This window comes from Chanos chanos, chromosome 9 (genome assembly GCF_902362185.1).
Source record: "Chanos chanos chromosome 9, fChaCha1.1, whole genome shotgun sequence".
NCBI classification, from domain to species: Eukaryota; Metazoa; Chordata; class Actinopteri; order Gonorynchiformes; family Chanidae; genus Chanos; species Chanos chanos.
Window position 1 is genome coordinate 6,068,279 of NC_044503.1, and position 18,522 is coordinate 6,086,800.

General features: G+C 40.6%; 2 protein-coding genes across 3 annotated transcripts; both read right to left on the reverse strand.

Moving 5' to 3' along the window:
- Positions 1 to 624: 624 nt before the first annotated feature.
- rps15 (ribosomal protein S15) lies at positions 625 to 2,882 on the reverse strand. Its single transcript, XM_030783808.1, has 4 exons — positions 2,841 to 2,882; positions 2,263 to 2,348; positions 1,470 to 1,704; positions 625 to 782 (listed from the first exon to the last, which is right to left on the reverse strand). Exons 1-4 carry the CDS (start codon positions 2,841 to 2,843, stop codon positions 669 to 671), a joined length of 438 nt encoding a protein of 145 aa, XP_030639668.1. The 5' UTR covers positions 2,844 to 2,882; the 3' UTR covers positions 625 to 668.
- A 951-nt stretch (positions 2,883 to 3,833) lies between these two features.
- dazap1 (DAZ associated protein 1) lies at positions 3,834 to 18,353 on the reverse strand. Of its 2 annotated transcripts, XM_030783981.1 has the most exons (13): positions 18,263 to 18,353; positions 16,998 to 17,038; positions 16,349 to 16,515; positions 15,789 to 15,854; positions 15,523 to 15,630; positions 15,101 to 15,149; positions 11,338 to 11,420; positions 8,624 to 8,777; positions 8,160 to 8,189; positions 7,832 to 7,984; positions 7,392 to 7,559; positions 5,759 to 5,848; positions 3,834 to 4,581 (listed from the first exon to the last, which is right to left on the reverse strand). In XM_030783981.1, the coding sequence occupies exons 1-13, from the start codon at positions 18,328 to 18,330 to the stop codon at positions 4,412 to 4,414; spliced, it is 1,347 nt and encodes a 448-aa protein (XP_030639841.1). In that variant the 5' UTR covers positions 18,331 to 18,353; the 3' UTR covers positions 3,834 to 4,411. The 2 variants fall into 2 exon arrangements, with proteins under 2 accessions (XP_030639841.1, XP_030639842.1); XM_030783982.1 differs by lacking the exon at positions 5,759 to 5,848.
- Positions 18,354 to 18,522: the final 169 nt, after the last annotated feature.

The following is an 18,522-nucleotide window of genomic DNA, read 5'->3' on the forward strand; positions in this document are numbered from 1 at the left end:
GAGGTGCTTAATAGGATCAGCCTTTGACAGGATATTGATTGTAATCAAATTGTCTTTTACATTGCTGAATGTCAGTTTGTCAATACCTGTTAAGAGCAAAGCTTTGATTGCATAGAGAATGTCTACACTAAACATGGCAAAAACTTAAAACAAGAAACAAATCTCCCTCAGTCAAGTTTGTCAAACTCAGCCTGGTCTACAATTTCAGAAGTAAAACTAATACACCTCCTTTAATTTTGTCAGCTTTATACATACCGATATGTGATCATATGAACTAAGGATATATTAATTGTGGCTGGAAAAAACTTTAGCATAAGGTCAAATACGTTGAAATGATGGATTTGACACCAGTGGTTTAACAGTGAGACTCCTGTCATCTATTTAAATAAGCCTTGAAAGGTTAACATATTTCTAATGAAAACAACTATGAAACACACAATAGTATCGCTATTCAACAAAAGACTTAACTTTTAATTCCCATCAAGTGCTAAATCTGCTGAATCAGCAACGGGGAGAACAATATTTATTCAGTTCTTAAAGCTGTGCATTTAAGCTTCGTCAGTTAACTCTTCATCGTGGAGAACAGTTACTCATTTTAGAAGAAGACACACAGAAAGCAAGTGCTTTTGTTGGAAGTCACTTTTATTTACACACACTCTAAAGCATCTTTACTTCAGAGGAATGAATCGGGAAGAGTGGGTGGCTCCAATACCTGGGCGACCGTGTTTGACAGGCTTGTATGTGATGGAGAACTCTCCAAGATAGTGGCCAATCATCTCAGGCTGCAAGACAAAAGAGAAAAGAGGTTTGGACGTCAGGGGGCGTGGTAACACTTCACCGTTTCCATACTGTAATGAGCTCACATGTTCAGAACAGGTTTACCACCTGTAACAGATGTCCTACATCAACAGAACAACTTAAGTCTTAAATACACATCTACAATAATAGCAGTCGATACTCATACTTTACCATTCTATGGTTTTGTGATCAAATAAAGAGAATGAAGACAGTTACACGGGGCAGTGTATTCATCATATAATCCACTAGTGAATGTGTTCACCAGAGTACAATTAAGAAAACTCTAATGCTAATCCTTGCAATGTGGTAAAATGTGTTTTTTGTAACATAGTAATCCATGTTATACGCAAGCTGTACTATGGGTAAGAAGTGTTTTTGTAACATGGATTACTATGTTACAGACAAGTTGTACTCTGTGTATGTGTTAATTAAACTTGTCATACATCAACATCTTGTGTCACAGTTTGGATGTGAATGCACTGAATCCCTCCTATATGTTTACATTAGTCAGGAACCATTCCATTACAAAGTCAGGCTGTATGACACTACAGGCATAGCATCAATACCCTTGTTTACAGCCAACACCAAAAAACCATAACGGCAAACCCCGAGTGTCCCGTTCCAGACAACACGGCACAAAACTCTGCTCTAACAGCCACTTCATCCCGTACCTTGATTTCAACTTGGTTGAAGGTCTTGCCGTTGTACACGCCCACCATGGAGCCAACCATCTCGGGCAGGATGACCATGTCACGCAGGTGAGTCTTCACCACCTCAGGCTTCTCCATGGGTGGAGCCTCCTTCTTGGCCTTACGCAGGCGCTTCAGGAGGGACTGCTGCTTCCTGCGCAGCCCGCGATTCAGCCTGCGGCGCTGACGGGCACAGTACAGCTGCATGAGCTGCTCGCTGCAGGATTAAAGAACTGAATTAATGACATCGCACACCATGACAAGCACTGCATACAAGGCAACAAAATGTAGTAGCCACTTGTTGTCATAGTAATGATGCTCCCCTTGATGCTACATGACACAACAAACAAACAAACAAGGCTGTGATACATTACATATATGAGACTGAGGGTAAAACAAAAGTTCGTCCACGGAGCTGCCGGAGGTCAGAGCTCTCAGACAACCAGTGAGACTCCAGCTCACAAGCTTTGCAAGTAATTATAATCGACAAACTTGTGAACTAATACAACAGCAGTGCATTTTTCCACACACACACACACTTACACATTTGAGGTGTTTGCATCTGACTCTAACCCTCATGGCACAGCAGCAGATGTCAGCTACAGTGCAAGTTAATTCAATTCCAAAACAATATACTTTAATTACAACCATACTGCATTGTGTACGACCCCCACTGAAATGATCGGAAGAATTTCAACGATCCCATTTTTCACATCCCGAACAACTGACAAACAGTTATCTCACAGTGAAAGCATTCCCAGTGTGGGACACTTACTAGGACATGTCCAGTAGCTGGTCCAGGTCCACACCTCTGTAGGTGAACTTCCTGAAGGTACGCTTCTTCTTTTGCTCAACGTCCGCCTGTAAACAAAGCCAAAATCAACGTCGTTAGGGTTAAAACGAGCGAATGATGTCCAAGTCAGTGCCTTTATAATGCAACATGTAGCTAACTACGCTCGTCTTAGCATCAACCCCTGTTGCCGTTTCAATACTACCATTTAGCAGAAATGCTCTCTCCACTGTACATTAGATCACTTACACGATTGATCCTCAGAGAACATCACACAGATAATTGCACCAGAATCGTAGGTAACCGTAAATTAGGACTAAACGAATATATCTTATCACTTTACTACTGCACACTGGCCTCGTAGCATAGCTAGCCAGCTAGCTAACGGACTTATACCGACAATATCACTGAATGTAGTCATCTCCTTAAAATGGTTACTTGGAACTACCACCCTGTCACCACTAAACACAATAACTTGGCCGGGACGACTATAATTATTTGGATTAAAGCTGGATGTTTTAAGATTTTAGATAGTGGTAAACGCACATAAAATGTACACCTACCATCTTGAGAGTTTCACCGGAAAAGGAAGTGTCCCGTCTCGCGTACCAAAAAAACTCCTGTCTCGGGTGGGGGATGTCTTTTTACTTTCTGTTGACTCATGCGCCATCTATCGCATGGGATGAGGAATAACCATTGTGCCTCTGCAGTCAAGTTTCAGTAATGTTTAAAAGACCACGTCACCCTCACCTCTGTACACTTTATGTACCCCATGACGTTTTAAAAGTTAACGGTGTTTCAGCATTAAAGACATTTTACGATATAAATTAAATATGCATCCCGCCTTTACAATCAGTTATATCAGCTCTCAAGGCAAACAATTATTTGGCAAACGAGAAAAAAAATTTGTTTGTTCAGTTTTTGCTTTGATGGAAGCATGTCTACTACACTCCCAGTAGTGTGTCTGCCTTTTGAGTTATGTAGATATTCTTGTAACTACGAAGGTGGTGGAAGTTCTAAGCATTTGCTTGTTATGAACTCAGAAATTTTAGGTATTCCTCCATCTTATTCAAAAGCTCTGCGACTCAATTGTGTGACCTTAAAAAGGCTATAGAAATTCAGACTTCAAGAGCTATGCAAATAACAGAACCAAATACTAGACAATTTGATACAACACCGATAAACACCTATATCTTTGAAAATGATCAAAAATAATTATTTACGCACATGGAAGAGAATACACCTATGAATTCCAAGCAATGATTTATACATTTCTTCATCTGTGGCAAGAGGAGTCCTCATCATCACAACCATGGCCTGGTGTAATGTGTTTCGAAGGAAGGACGACTGGTATGCTTCTGGATAAATAGTAGCCGCTCTAAAGAGCCTTCCATGTCCTCCCAATTCATGTGGTCGCTCCTGTATTCTGACTGGTCAAGTGGCTTCACCGTGGATGAGTGAATGTAGGGGGAAAATCACTTCAACAACACGCCGTATAGTTCTTTAAACCATTTATTTCAAATAAAGTTTCCTTTCTTTTTTGCATAAGTGCAAAGTGCACCAAAACTGCCACCTGAGGGAATTCTACATCCTTAAATAAAAAAACAAGCGAAGCGCACATATAATAGTACAAAATTCTTTAAAAAATTGCACAGTTTGTGTATATTACAGATTTGTTATTTCTATTTTCAACTTTAAAATAAATGTTAAAAGGCTCAGAAAGTAAACAAAAGTCACAAAATTAAAAATAAAACCCCATTTCCCTAATAGAATTAAAGCTAAAGAGTTTGGAGACCCTGTCACTCCTCTGTCTGGCAAATATATTCTGTGCTGATGTCTGACCAGACGATGAAAATCTATTGCTAAGTAGTTCTGGACAATTATAAAACATGAGTAATACAGTCTCCACACACTGGAATATACTCAAACTGTAGTCCCTGGTCATGTAGTACTCTCAATACATTACATTTTTTTTTTAACTCTCCTCCAATTGTTAATATTAGCTTGAAGTGTTCAGAAAAACAAAAACAAAACGAAACAAAACAAAACAAAACAAAACAAATCCAGTTTCTGTTTGTGATCATAACATCGATTTCCCTGACATTTTGTATTGCATTGTGAGGGGTAGTAACACTCAGCGTCGGTAAGGATGGAAGCCCTGTACATTATGGTTTTGCCCGCGCCCGAAACTGCTGGCGGCCGGCTGGGGTCCCGAGGAGGGCTGTGCGGAGGGTGCCCCATATGAGGCCGTTTGCTGGTTGGGGTCAAAGCTATGACCAAACCCACTCAGATCCTGCCCATAACCTGCACCGACGGGAAAAAAAAAAACACGACAGGTAAAACACACACAGGAGAGGGAAACCGCCGACTAATTATCAGGCGCAGAGCCCCTCAAATCTAAATGCAGCTGTTCTCCCACTGTATTGCATTATATATAGAGAAAAAAAAAACAGTTCAGTAATCATTTTTTAACTTATTATTGCATCATCAAGAGTATTTAAACAATGTTTCTGAGCAGTTTCAAGTTCTGTGCGCTTTCGAGTAAGCTAAAAAGAGTTATATAATGTTAACAAGTACGGAGTATAGCCGTTTACCTCTGCAAAGCAAAACACTGGAAAATGGCATCTCTATAGATGTGAGATTAAAGTTATGACATCAACACTATGACGCACCATGAGCAGCGAGATGGTGGAAAAGTAAAGACATCAGAAACTCTAACAGGGTTTCACAGAAATGCTTGTGACAAAAAAAAAAAAAAAAGGACTTCATATTTTTCTAAGGGCTCCACTGAGGACGGCTAAAAATTATTACACTTTTAAGAAAATGAGCGACACGCAGAGAAAATTGGAAGGGGGGGGGGGGGGGTGTTTCTTTGTAAATCTTCCAGCGGGTTCTTTAATCGATCAAAAAGGAAGCCTCTGGAAAAAGATCTGTCAGGTCAACGGATGGACGACACGTAATGAAACGAAAGAGCAAAAAATATCACACGGAGGGAAAAAAAAAAAAATGCGTGTGAAAAAAACAAAAAAAAACCAAAAACTATAAGACCATGAAGACATTAGTTATGATTAGATCATCCTTTTGCCAGCAAAGCAATGCAGAGGGGACAACAGACAAGCCAACGGAAAGCCGCAACCGTCGGTACACTAAACTACAGCCACATCATTTGACACTACAAGATATACTTGCAGTTACTTATACAAGTCCGAGTTCTGAAAAGGACTGTTTCACCCTAATGCATTTCTGGGGCCCTCGTAGCTGTATTTTAGTATACTACGGAGAAAACTGTAGATGTATACATACATACGATATACTGTGCGTGTCATGTATGTGTACACCTCACATATGTAAAATGCATGAAAAGAAAGAAAAAGGGGGGGGGGGAGGGGAAAAAAAAAAAAACTTGCATAACTGCAACTTTGGTGAAGCTATGAGCGGATATATCTTCTACATTGGGTAAGAGGCGTTGGCTCAGACCTACCTGAACTATATCCCTGCTCATCCTGACCATAAGTGTGAGAAGGACGCGTGGGGCCGTAGGCAGAGGGGTCCTGAGGATAGTTACCCAAGCCTAGCAAGGAGATGAGGAGACCAGGTTGACTAACCCCTAAGAGAGGCTACTTTTGACGCTAGCACTGAGGGAACGCTACTGATCGACTAAAGCCCAAGTTACCTGTTCTACACATCTGTTCTCTTACACATCCTAATTTGTCAAACCCTTACTCCTGCTTATGTAAACATGGCTCTCTTATTAGTCAAATATTACTCCTTTTTTTTTTTTTTTTTTGTCAGATGTTACCGTTTTCTTTCCCCTCAAACACATTTCTCCTGTTCTCTTGAACATTACTACTTTTTGTTCCAAACAATACTCCCGCTTACACAAACATCACTCTACTATCCTCAAAAAGTACTCTCAGCTTTCTCAAATATCACTCCTGTTTTCCTGCGGTATCGCTGGCTAAACTGGCGCTGAGAAGATGCTGAGATTAAGGCTGGGGTTTGTGATCTGTCAAATGGAGCGTAAGACATGTTGAATGGATCTAGACTCTTTTACTGGCTTAAGTCCTAATGGGGGGGGGATGAGCTGCTTTGGAGCATTGCCGGATGGAAGCAAAGCGCAGGCATGACACACTCAGCCAACCACGTGAATTAAGCATCTCGTTTTCACACAGAGCACAGCGTTCCTACGTCCAAACACCAAAAGGCCTTCAACTGGTCCGGCTCAATCCGTTTCCCTCTCCACCGTTTCAACCGCTTGCTACTGGGGGACCTCGAAACGCCAAAGATGTCTTCGAATGTTTGAAATGTAAATTTAGCACTCTGTGATCTCGGTATAACTGCGTGTAAGAAGTTTCATTCGTGGGCTTGCCGAAACAGAGCCGGTAAAACCTCCCGTTTTAGTTTGTTTTTTCGGTCCGGCATTGTGCTGTTTGACTGTGACTCATTGGAATCCTGTCATACTCCTTCCTGTCACAGACAGGTAATTAACTCAGTTTTTAAAATGAAAAACTCATATATGCACATACACAGATCACAGTCAAATATTTAGCTTACATTTACCCAAATCCAAGCTGGCATCATCTATTTAGTATTATTTCATGAACCAATGTCAAAGTCCATGGCAGTTGTCTAGTCATGGGAATGAACAACCAGTAGAGGTGCAGAGGAAAAGGGCTGGGGGGGGGGGGGGGGGGGGGGGGGGGGGGGGGGGGTTGGGAAATCTGTGAATACCAGTTCCTCACAGCCACTGGTTCCCCTTATAAAAGCAACATTGCAACGCAGGATGATCTAATTCAAACATTGCTTACCGCTGAACATACTTGGAAGGACATGAGCTAAGAACTCCATTACAGACCACATGGTAAGACCTTCTCCTCCAGTACTCCCAGTACCACAGGGACTGTACGCATGTGATGTGTATGCAAGCTTATTTGCATATGTCGCCAATACAGCCTCATGGTATAAAAAGCAAGCTAAGGTTTGTGTGAGGATCAGGTCAATGAGCAATAGGGGTGGTTTGAAATTTAAAGCAATGGACACATTCAACAATTACAACAGTAGGGGGCAGTATTATTGAAAAGGTGCTGCATGGGTATGTGTGTGCGTGTGCTCACCATACTGGCTGTAAGAGAAGTCAGGCTGTGCCGTGGGGGCTTTGCTCATGTCCTGAGTGGGAGGGGTCGCAGGAGCAAAGCCCAGAGTGGCGGTACCAGGCGTGGTGGGAGGCGGGGGCATACCTTGTGGCACAAACTGGTCACCCTGAGGAGTGCCAAAGCTGTACCCTGTATAAATGGGGAAAAAGAACAGATGGCGGTTGGTTGGTTTTTTTGTTTGTATGTTTGTTTTATCACAGAGAGAAAAACACTTTGCCAAAAAAAAAAAAAGCCTAATATGCTATAACAGATTTATTCAAGGAACTTAAAAAAGGCATGTAAAAGTACATAAACTACTATGATGGTAACGGACCTTATATCAAGCAAAACAGTACTCAGTGCAGTAGGAAGCCAGTGTGTTGACTGACTGAATTTGATTACTTGTTTTTTTCCACACTAACCAAACTGAGGTGGTGTGCTATAGCCCTGTTGGGGGTATCCCTGAGGGGCTCCGAAGCTGGCGGCCGGGGTGGTCGTGACCAGGAAAGCATTGAATGGAGAGGGGGGCTGGGTCGGGGCTCCTCTCCCAGCTGGCAAAGGAGGGCCATAGCCACCTACAACGCACGGGCACAAAAAGTGCTATGAATATAACAGTCCCCTTTGTGTATGCATGTATGTATGTATATGTATATATCTGTATGTGTATATGTACATAAGGGCTGTCAAAGCAAACGCGTTAATAATGAGTTAACGTAGATTTTCACATAAAAAAAAAAAAAGTGAACATACCTAAAGGTTGACCTGTAGACACCCAAACCCCTAAGGAAAAAAAAAAAGAAAGAAAGAAAGAAAAAGGAAAAAAAGGCCTTTCATAAAAGGGCAGATTAAGTGGCACTGTAAACACGACCCGAGTGGGGCCGACACAAACGCATTTTAAAGACTGTTATGACTTTGGCTCAGGGCCTCGGCTGACGCGCCGCCACTGAACCCTCACACTCACAAGACGGGGCGCTGCAATTCAACCACGTTTTAATTTAGAGCAGATAGAACAAAAAATATATATCTATCAAAAACAAACCCAACGTGCCCTGAGCACACCAGTTTTCATACTCTGATCTCTAAATAATATCGTGTTCCAAGTGAAAGCACAGCCCGTCCTTTGTGTCGTTCTCTTTATCCAACCATCCCTCTTGTCCTCTCTCTCTCTCTCGTTTTCTCTCTCACACACACACACACACGCACGCTCCACTCACCCTGGGGCCCGTAGCTTTGCTGCCAGCTCTGGGCTGGCTGTGCCGCCCAGCCATTGGCCGCGCTTAAGATGGCTCTTGGACCCCACTGATTGGCTCCCAGCTGACCAGGGCCCGGGGCCTTGCTGTCCCGAGGTTCAGCCTTCTTTACTTCCACCTGAGCAAAGGACGAGGGGGCAGCGTTACTTCACGATAGACGTCCCCCCCCCCCAACCCAATCCTTCCCATCCCCCCCCCATACCTCTTTACAACTCTACTATCACTTCAGAAAAGTCTTATGTCTTACTTCAGCCAATGGTAGGCAGTTCTGTATCAAAGTTATATATAGGTAGATATTGAGTTTCTCTTTTCTGTGAGCTTTCAAAAACAATGTTTCTAAGGTACTCAAATGTCAACAAGAATTGTAGCGTGTTAATGAGTTACTACTTGCAATTAACCTATGATAATTTAGAGGTCAACTGAAGCGCAAGGAAATTAGTTTGTGATGAGAACAGATTGATCTATACACCTTCCTGATTTTGAAATGTACCTGAGAAACATAGTCCATCCCTGCCTTTACTGTTTGCCCTTTAAATTAGATAAAAGCATCTAATGGAGAATCAAGACTTACCTTCCCCTGGCTAACGCTTAAGACCCTCAATTTAATTCAAATTTGGAGTAGAAATATAAAGAGGAAATGGATGTAGAAATGTACAGTACTCTTTAATCTAACAAAGTAAAGAAAATGACCATGCATGACAATATAAATGGACATTTGTAAATCAAACAACAGAAGAATCTTCATACCGTGTCAAATAAAGGAAAAGAAAAAACTACTACATCGATAAAATAATTCAAAGAGAGAGAGCATGCAGAATTTGTATTAAGAGGAAGGAAACCTAACTAGACAAATAAAACTGAATTGTAGCTTCCTCGTTCGCATTCCTATTGTCTCGCTTTACAATACCTAACTCCAAAACTACCACAAAAAAAAGAAAAAAGAAAAAACCCACCCAGGTTACTTAGGATGAGGAGACAGAAATAGCCCAGACTCCAAAGAGGTTGAGTTATTGGGGTCACCTTGCATCAAGAGCGAGGCGTGATATTCTTTTCTGCACGAAAGTACCATAAATGTAGTGACATTCTTTTCGCCTTTCCTCGTCCCTCTCTGTCGACCTAATTAGGAGCGCGCGTCAACAAGCGCCGCGTATCCCTCCGCACGGCTACCTAGTCCCTCTCCCGCGGGCTTCACAGCTTAGAGTGATGGGAGGCAGTACAGAAGTCCTGCCATCCAACACCAGGAGTGGGATTTACAACACAGTTTGATATGCTCCAGTTTCTAAATTTACTACACACATCGCCCTCCTCCCTCAAGCCCTACCGCAATAATGTCATATCGAGAACAATAGCCAAGGTAGAGTCCTGATTCCTTCAGGAAAACAGGACATAGTCAAGGAGAGGGTTGGGTAAAAAAAAAAAAGAAAAAGAAAAAAAAAAGAAAAGGGGGCTAAAATGTAGGACACCAACTGCATACCAACACTAAATCCTAAAGCCAACTTTTCAGAGGCGGTTCCGCAGGAAAACGAATTTCTCGTGCGTCGGTACACGTGAACGCAAAGGGAAGCATGGACAAACGCTTCGAGAGTTTTAGGTCCATTTGTTCACCAGCTCGTTGACTAGACTGTACACCTGTGCTCTGACCGCCAACCTAAAAAAATTAACCATAATATAAACTGTGTTGTTTTTTTTAGGATAATTAATATGGTGGCCTTAAACAGAGTAGAAAAGCACATGTTTTCTCTCATACTAACACAATATAACACAAGCTGAAGTCCACAGATACATTAGTCTGTCTGTCTGCCACTGGCTGGTCTTAGTGGTGTACAATTGATTAATGGTGCTGGTGAGAACTTTTGTCAGGTGCTGATGAGGGATTGGCGTTGATGAACGCGTCTGGTCCTGAACTGCTCTACATAATATCGGTATAATGGCTTCAACATTAAGCTGATGATTGGCATGTGCTTATAAAGTCCATCTTACTGTACCGTCACTCTTTAGTCCCCGCCCACCACTGACAACGCTAATCGACACAGTATGGAGATTCCATCTCTGAGGTCACTTAATTGAGGTTTTGTTTGTCTTTTTTTCTTTCTTTTCTTTTTTTTTTCTTCAAACTTCAGGTTATATTACAAGGACTCAAATAGTAAGTGACCTGACAGAAACAAAACGAAGAATAAAAGTAAAAAAAAAAAAAAAAATGACATTGACCAGTCCTTTAGGTGATTCTTTTTTTTTTTTAAATGAAATGTTATGCATAAATAGTGCCTAATTCGGCTCCCTCCCCTGCCACCCCCCAACGCCCCCCTGCTATGCTACATCACAGAACGGCTGAAACAACCTAAAGGAGAGGTTCAAACAAACCAAGCCCTGGGCGACTACAGTTGTGCCTTACGGTTTTGGAGAGGGAGAGAAAACACTCTTATTAAAATTATTCAGTTTGTAGTGAATAACCAGAAAAGTTCAAATGAGGTAAATAGCAAAGTGACATGTTATCATTAACTGATTGAGTAAAAATCTACAATAGAGAGATGAATAGAATTCTTCATCACCTCAGTAGCAGATTAAGCTTTAGACAAAAAAAAAAATGGGGTTCAGAGCAGGTTACTGGCACTAGTACAGTAGACGTCGCCCAAGCTTTGGTTCTAGCTTTAGGGTAAAATAAAACTACAACTACACACTTTTTTGCCCATGATGTCGTGAAAATGCATGTTGACAGCCTGGTCCACTGATTGCTCGGCCTCGAAAGTAATAAATCCAAAACCTAGCCAACGACCAAAAGTGAATCAAGGTAGCAGGGTGCTGGGACAACACAAGGTGAAGAACACTGTAGAAGTGAACCCAGGAGGCTCCTGGAGTTCGGATGATGTCGCAGCCTTGGGGCCCAAGTAAAAAGAGGCCAGGCCAGTGGGGACGGAACTCTCATCCAAATCTGTATCCAAGCGCACAGGGGCCGAGATGAACCGTTTCACTTAATGATTAACAGGGTGAAAAGGCTACGACTGTGTCTGTATCTGATAATAAAGGCGCTGAATCTAAAGGTGCTCGCCAGCCTTTCATAACTGTCAGTTATATTTGTTAAGACGGCAGAGGTGAAATGCCAAAAGCCAACAGGCGAGTACTGAAAAACTCAAAATCCTTAGAGACTTATTTTACTTGTTTCTGTTTTTTGTTTTTTTTTTGTAAAATTGACAGTTGGTCAATCTAGTCTGTGCCATTTACTTGTTCAACGTCCCACGCGGTTTCATCCGAACACCACTGTCATCTTCCCTTGTTATACTGTAGAGTAACAAATGTTGGTTGCAGCCACAGTTCTTTATGCATAACAGAAAAGGATGAACAGAGGTTGTATATTGTCTTAAGGTTTCTCCAAGCCTCCCCCAAATGTTACACACTTTGGGTAAACCAGGATAACCCCTTGTATTGAAAAAAAAAAAAAAAATTACAACATTTCAACAAAACACCACAAAGATATAAGGCCAAGTTTTTCCTCAAAAATCTCTAAAACAAATTACACTGCCATTTTTTTTTTCCTTTTATGAGGTGTAATCAAAGTTAATGCTCTCTGACATCAGCTTCCAAACAAAATGGAAGCTCCACAATCGGGCTTAGCGCAATTAAGGAAAGAATAATGCAAAATAATTGAGTCTGGAGAGAGATTTAAAGGTTATGAAACGAGAGCTGGCAACATTAAGAGAATTGCTGGGATCTGTAAATCAGTTTTGAAAAGGGGATTAATAGATAGATTCTCTCTCCTCTCTACTCCGTGGGGAAAGGCTGTTGCAGAATGAAGTATGACAGCGCACGGCATCTTCCCTGAACCTGTTTTGCATTTCCCTGTTAATATAAAAATGGTTTGTCTTTATTTCAGATGCACAAACTGTATACGGGCACAGGGCCTGTGCTAAAATATCAATGCATGTGCAGAATTTACCGTTAGGTTACTGTTAATTGCCTTGCAATTACAAATAGAAAGCAATCGCCGTTACAGACAGTCACTAGTAAAATTGTGACTGAGATATTAGTTTGAAAAACATCGAATGTGGATAATGATCTGATTTCAGTCGCAGACAGGGATCTGATGTGTGGTTTGAGACTGCACTCAGACCATTTGAAAAAGAAATATCGCTCCCACGTTTAGACAGTTGCTTGGAGTGCAGAGGAAAAAAAAAAAAAAAAAGCTATGAGAGCTAGTTTCATTCGTCTAGCGGTAGAGAGCGATGGTGCCGTTGAGGTTAGGTCACACTGCACAGCAACAGCACACTGGTCTAGTTTTTCTCTGATCGAAAAAATAAATAAATAAATAAATTTTAAAAAAGAAAAAAAAAAAAAACTTTGTCGGCAAAACTAGGGCTGTGAGAATCTCTGCACTCTGGGATCTAACCTGATTTCAATTAAACATCCTCCGAGACCAACGGGATCTGAGATTTCTTGTGTTATATGGAGCAGTCCCCATCTGTTTAAAGTACAACTAAATATACTCATAACCTTCCCTTCATCAAAAGCCCTAATTTCTCTACAGAGTAAGGGGGGGGGGGATCGTGCAGTTAGCGACATTTCTGTCCCTTCAGAGTCTTGCTGCAATCTACTTTCCTGATAATCTTCAACTAAATGACACAGGTCCCGGCACCAGTAGAGGACAAAGTCCCACATTCAGATTTAACCTGAAGTCAACTTCTGTCTTCTCAGTTTTGACTCTTAACACCGGACAGTCACTGACTGCAATTAACCTGTTGATCCATCAGCTGCGGCTACAGTCCTTCGAACCAAAGTCTAAGACTCTAATCTACGGACAAACACCGAGGTCACTGACACCCGGTGACTCGTGTAACACATATTCTCTGCACAAGCACAGAAATATTCCACCTTTCCATTAATATGACCTGAAATAACTACGTATAATAACAGGACCAAAATCCGTCAGCTAAGATGAAGCGAGATCGAGGTATATCAAAGAGAAAGATTAACGGTGAAATTATGTAACAGGAACACCTGTTGTCTCTTTTTCCATCTGCCTTTGTGTCACACGTCAGCCCTTGCACATCTATACGTGTTGTGCATTAACTCTGACTACACCTCTACAATGTGGCAGCTCTCAGGGTTTCTTCCCTGGCCTTAACCTCTGCAGTGGCATTCAGAACACAACAACCTAAAGGAGGAGAGACAAATCTTAAGAAACACAGTTATTCACAGTCAAACAATTCACAAGGAAAGGAAGATAGAGCAGGCTTACGTACAAAAGTACTTAATTAACTACAAGTGGGAAAACACTTAATAAGTCAATCAAAATAGTTAAATCTATTTTTTTTTTTAAATGAAAACTTATTTAAGGTCTTATGTTATAATGAGACTCAATGACTGGGTAATTTAAATATGTAACTGCAACAAAAAAATATGTGAATGGTATTCTTAAATTCATTGTGTACAATGAGATGACAAACTATTCCACTTGTCCCCAAAGAGATTGAAATGGTAAGACAGTTCGAGAGAAATTTCTGGAGTATGATGCAGAACAGACTCCAGAAAAACCAGCTCTGAGTGTTATCAAATGAACACTAATCTCTCGGTCTAACATTTCATTATAGATACATAACTGTTTTTAATATGACATATATGGTACTACAAATCCATGACATTATATGGTACCAAAATCATCCAGGTAACAGAAGAATACTATATATTGCGATGCTATATATACAACAATATTTAAAACTTAAATATATTGACTATAAGAATAAAGTACGTCTTGATTTATTCTTCAGTCAAATAAAGTTTTCATTCTATTTTTTGAATTCTACTATTATCTTTTCTATACTTCCTTATTTTTTTACGAATGGCAATTGGTGTGGCATTTTATTTTTCCCACGGAAAGAGCAACATCGTACGGAAGAGTTCGACAAGGTTTGCTCTAGAAGCAGAGAAAAATACCTACAAATTTAGTTCAAAACTGAATTCGTCACAGAGCTAACACATCACTAAAAAGCGGAGCCTCTCTAAGTTTTTTCGGGTGTCTCTATCATAAAATTCAAAACAGGAAAGGGACGAAACCTATTAAAAACAGAAGGGGACGAAAAGCTAATGGATTTTAGCAGGCATGCTGTATAAATCTGCATCATGAAGACTAAAAGATGCATCAGAGGCTGATTTGACACGCAAGGTCATTATCAGATGGCAAGATGTTTAGAATTTCATGCCTTTGTTTAACAACAAGCTTCTTTTTTTTTTCTTTGCTCCATGCAATGATGCAGAGCCCACACGAGATAGCTCAGCACACCCCAACGCAACCCGACAGCGTGTGGGAGTTATGAGTAGGGAGAGCTTGGGTGGATGGGGGGCTGCTTTGTGACTGCGCTCTTTGGGTCAGAATAGTTTGTCATGAGTGTGGTTTTGTTTTTGTTTTTTGCAGACAGAGAGGTCATGTGACTGAAGCAGATCAGCGTTTACCTCGAGGCCTCTGTTTCTCCGCATCATAGATCATCACCACCTCTGTCACCTTGAGCAAACAAAGGAGCCAAAAAAAAACAAAAAACAAAACACATCATCCATCTAATCAACAGACATTGATTCAAATGCCTTTTGTTATTTTTTGCTTTGTTTAGGACGATAAAAAAAGTGTCCAGGACATGCATTTGCAGCCAGGATTCAACCTTACAATCCCAGCTACAGGACAAACCAATGCAACAACTGCTTGGTCACTTAGTAGCACATCAAAATTCCTATCTGACAATGAGACTGAAACAACATTTGCGGTGACAAATAAGAAATAACGGTTTGTCTGTGTTTGTGCCAGAGCTCCAGATCAGTCCTTTCGTGATGTAACTTGTCAAGCTGAACGTAGTATCGTTCACAGTTAACGGTAATCTTACCACTCCAAATCTGCTGAAATAGTCCCTGAGTTCAGGTTCGCCACAGTTGTGGGGAATTCCACCTACAAATATCTTCTTAGATTTATTGCTGTCACTTTTGCCTCCTTTCTGAAAAAACATATTGATAAATTACCTTAAAAAGGTGAACATGTGAAGTTTACTTACACAATCAAACTCCTCAAGACTAAATGACAGAGTCCAGAGAAAAATCATAGTACTATTCTCCAGTGAAGATACAGATATCCTTGACAAAACAGTCCCCTTACCCAGCCCTCTTTAGAGCGCGCTTTTTCAGGTTGCATTCCTCTAGGAGTGCACGGTTTAGGGTCAATCTGTGGACAGGAAAAAGCAAACATCTTTAAACTTCTAAAAGGGTTATCTGACTCAAAACGGCATTACCTATGACAGTACAGCGGTGCCGAGCTGTTTCATTTGACTTGTGTGAGGCTTTCTTTGAGACTGTAAACAGTGATATTGTGCTCTAAATAAATAAACTTGAACTTCTTTTAGTTCCAGTATCATCATTAACATGGTCCAGTCGCATATGCTCACAGCCTAACTGTAGTGCCGCCCCCCCCCCCCATATCAGGATATTTCTGAATAAACAGGTATTTCTCATCCAAGCCCCTCTGGTGCACGCTGCCCTACACAGGCATATCTGGGTCAGGTCTTAATAATTAGCTGATAATCAGATTAATCAGTTTGAGGTTGAATAAAAAAAACACGAGCAGTAGTAGGCAAAAGGCAGTACTGCACTGAAGACTGAGTTGAGACAAAAAAAAAAGGTCTAAATCCATCTGAAAGAGACAAAAGTGCAGACTCTCACATTTCTTCCATCAAGATTATGTGGCTTGGTCTCCAGCACGTTACGAACACAGTTGGGGTCTTTAAACTTCACGAAGCCAAAACCCCGGGACTGGTTTGTGCTTTTATCTTTCATGATAACGCAGTCAACTACCTCCCCATATTGAGAAAAGTAGTTTCGTAAAGTTTCTGACAAAACAGAGAACAAAACTATTAGTGAGATGTTTACAGGTTTACTGCTTTACATATTTTTCAATAATTTTGTACTATTCTGTGTTGTTTAAGTGCTTTTACAAAGTGTAAGAAGTCACAGAATTGAAAAAAACATATGAAAAAATGTTGACTTACAGTAAAATATTTGCAAAACACAAATGTGTCACATCCATAAATAACATTACAAACATGCAGAAGCCATTAACTTGCTTTCCATAGGATGAAAAACTGAGTAAAAACTGACATGTATGGAGACTTCTCAATATGCCAGCAATATAACACTATTCATTGGCTTTAAATACCCATAAACCAAGGTATCAAAACTAAAATAAAAAGTAAAATAGTCAGTGTAATACTTTTCCAAACCCCCACTTCATGCAAAAACTTCATAGCTAATACACGCAGACATTAATCCAACATGTCAAGCGACTTTATAATGGTACAGTGAGATAACCTACCCTGTGTAGTACTCCAGTCTAATCCACCCACAAAAAGCTTCCTGAAACACAAAGATAAAAGCATGCACTGAGTTAGGCTACTCATTTATACATACGTATAAATGACATGCTAATATAACAATGGTGAAAATAATTAAAAAAGGGCAGGTTGAAAATACATTTGTTTTGTGACAAGCCACTCAGTTAATACAAAAGTAAGGGCGAACAACACCGTTTCACAAAGTACTGTGATCATTTCAAGCAGTTGTTGCTCTTTGCAACGTTATTTTCGGTTTCAAGTACTACAAAACCATGCAGCGAAGCGATATGAAATTATGTAACAAGATTATGATTTTAACGAGATTATGATGAATGTCATAATAATCATTCAAATGTATACAGACATGTAAAAAAAAAATAAGGCGACAAGAGAATGACTTTCATGCATCATCAATTACAAAGCTAATAATGGAAGGTAGTTAACTGACATTTGACGGTAAACGTTAACGAAGTTCTTCCGTTGCTTAATTAGCCACCAATTCCCAAAGCATTAATATACTGTTAACAAGGACGATTAAGTCATATCATAAACCGAAAACAAAATTCGCAACGGTACAAACTAATATACTGTGTTGAGTGTCCTTCTGTTGAGATGCTCCATTATGTTGTACGTTATCAGATAAGAGAACAGACACCATCCTTACTTCTCAAGGGTAATTTGAATAAAAATAATGGTTCGACAATTAAAACACGAAACTGTGTAGCAAGCTTTGCACTAAACTGAGTGGACAACATAAACAGATATACAATATAGACAGATCGTGTTTTGCTAATGAATGATCAGGTATCCTTATTAGCTCCAGGTCTGGCAGTTAGCTAGCTGAAAGTGCCCCGCTGGCTGACGTCTAACAACATTACATTATGCTGTTTAGAAGAGCCAATGCCAAACAACGCAACCGGCTCTTTAACTGTCCTCCTAGTCGGTTAGCAAATTTAACAAACTTTTTTTTAAATTTTGGGATGCACCCCCCAAGCCGTTGCTTGGTTTTAGTTAGTTGATCACAGACTTTCTAGCTAACTTAGCTTGTTTCAGTTAGGACAACCTTGGCTAGATTAACTATCCTATCATACTCCAGCAAGTTAAGTTCTCTTAGCTAGCTAAGCTAACGTTAGCTTTAATAATGTTACTCACTGCGCAGGCCGGTACTGCGCACTGGATGAAGATAAAAGGACGTATAATTTTACTTATTGTTAATTCGTATGTGCAATATTACATGGCATCTTACCCAATTTCGTCTCCAGGTAAGTTGCTGTTCATTTCTGAGGCCAGTGTTGAGGACTGGAGTGTTGACATCAGTCTACTGCTTCAGTCTCCTCCAGCTGCCTCTCTCCGACTGTTTTAGAAGGTCACTCCGCTTCAGGTTCAAACATAATCTGCGCAATTCTGACGCGTATAGCACGGGGCCCCCTGCAGGGGTTAACGTGGTGAAAGCAAAGCATGATGGAAAATGTAGTCATTGGTCTACTGGCCTGCACTTACCCTGCT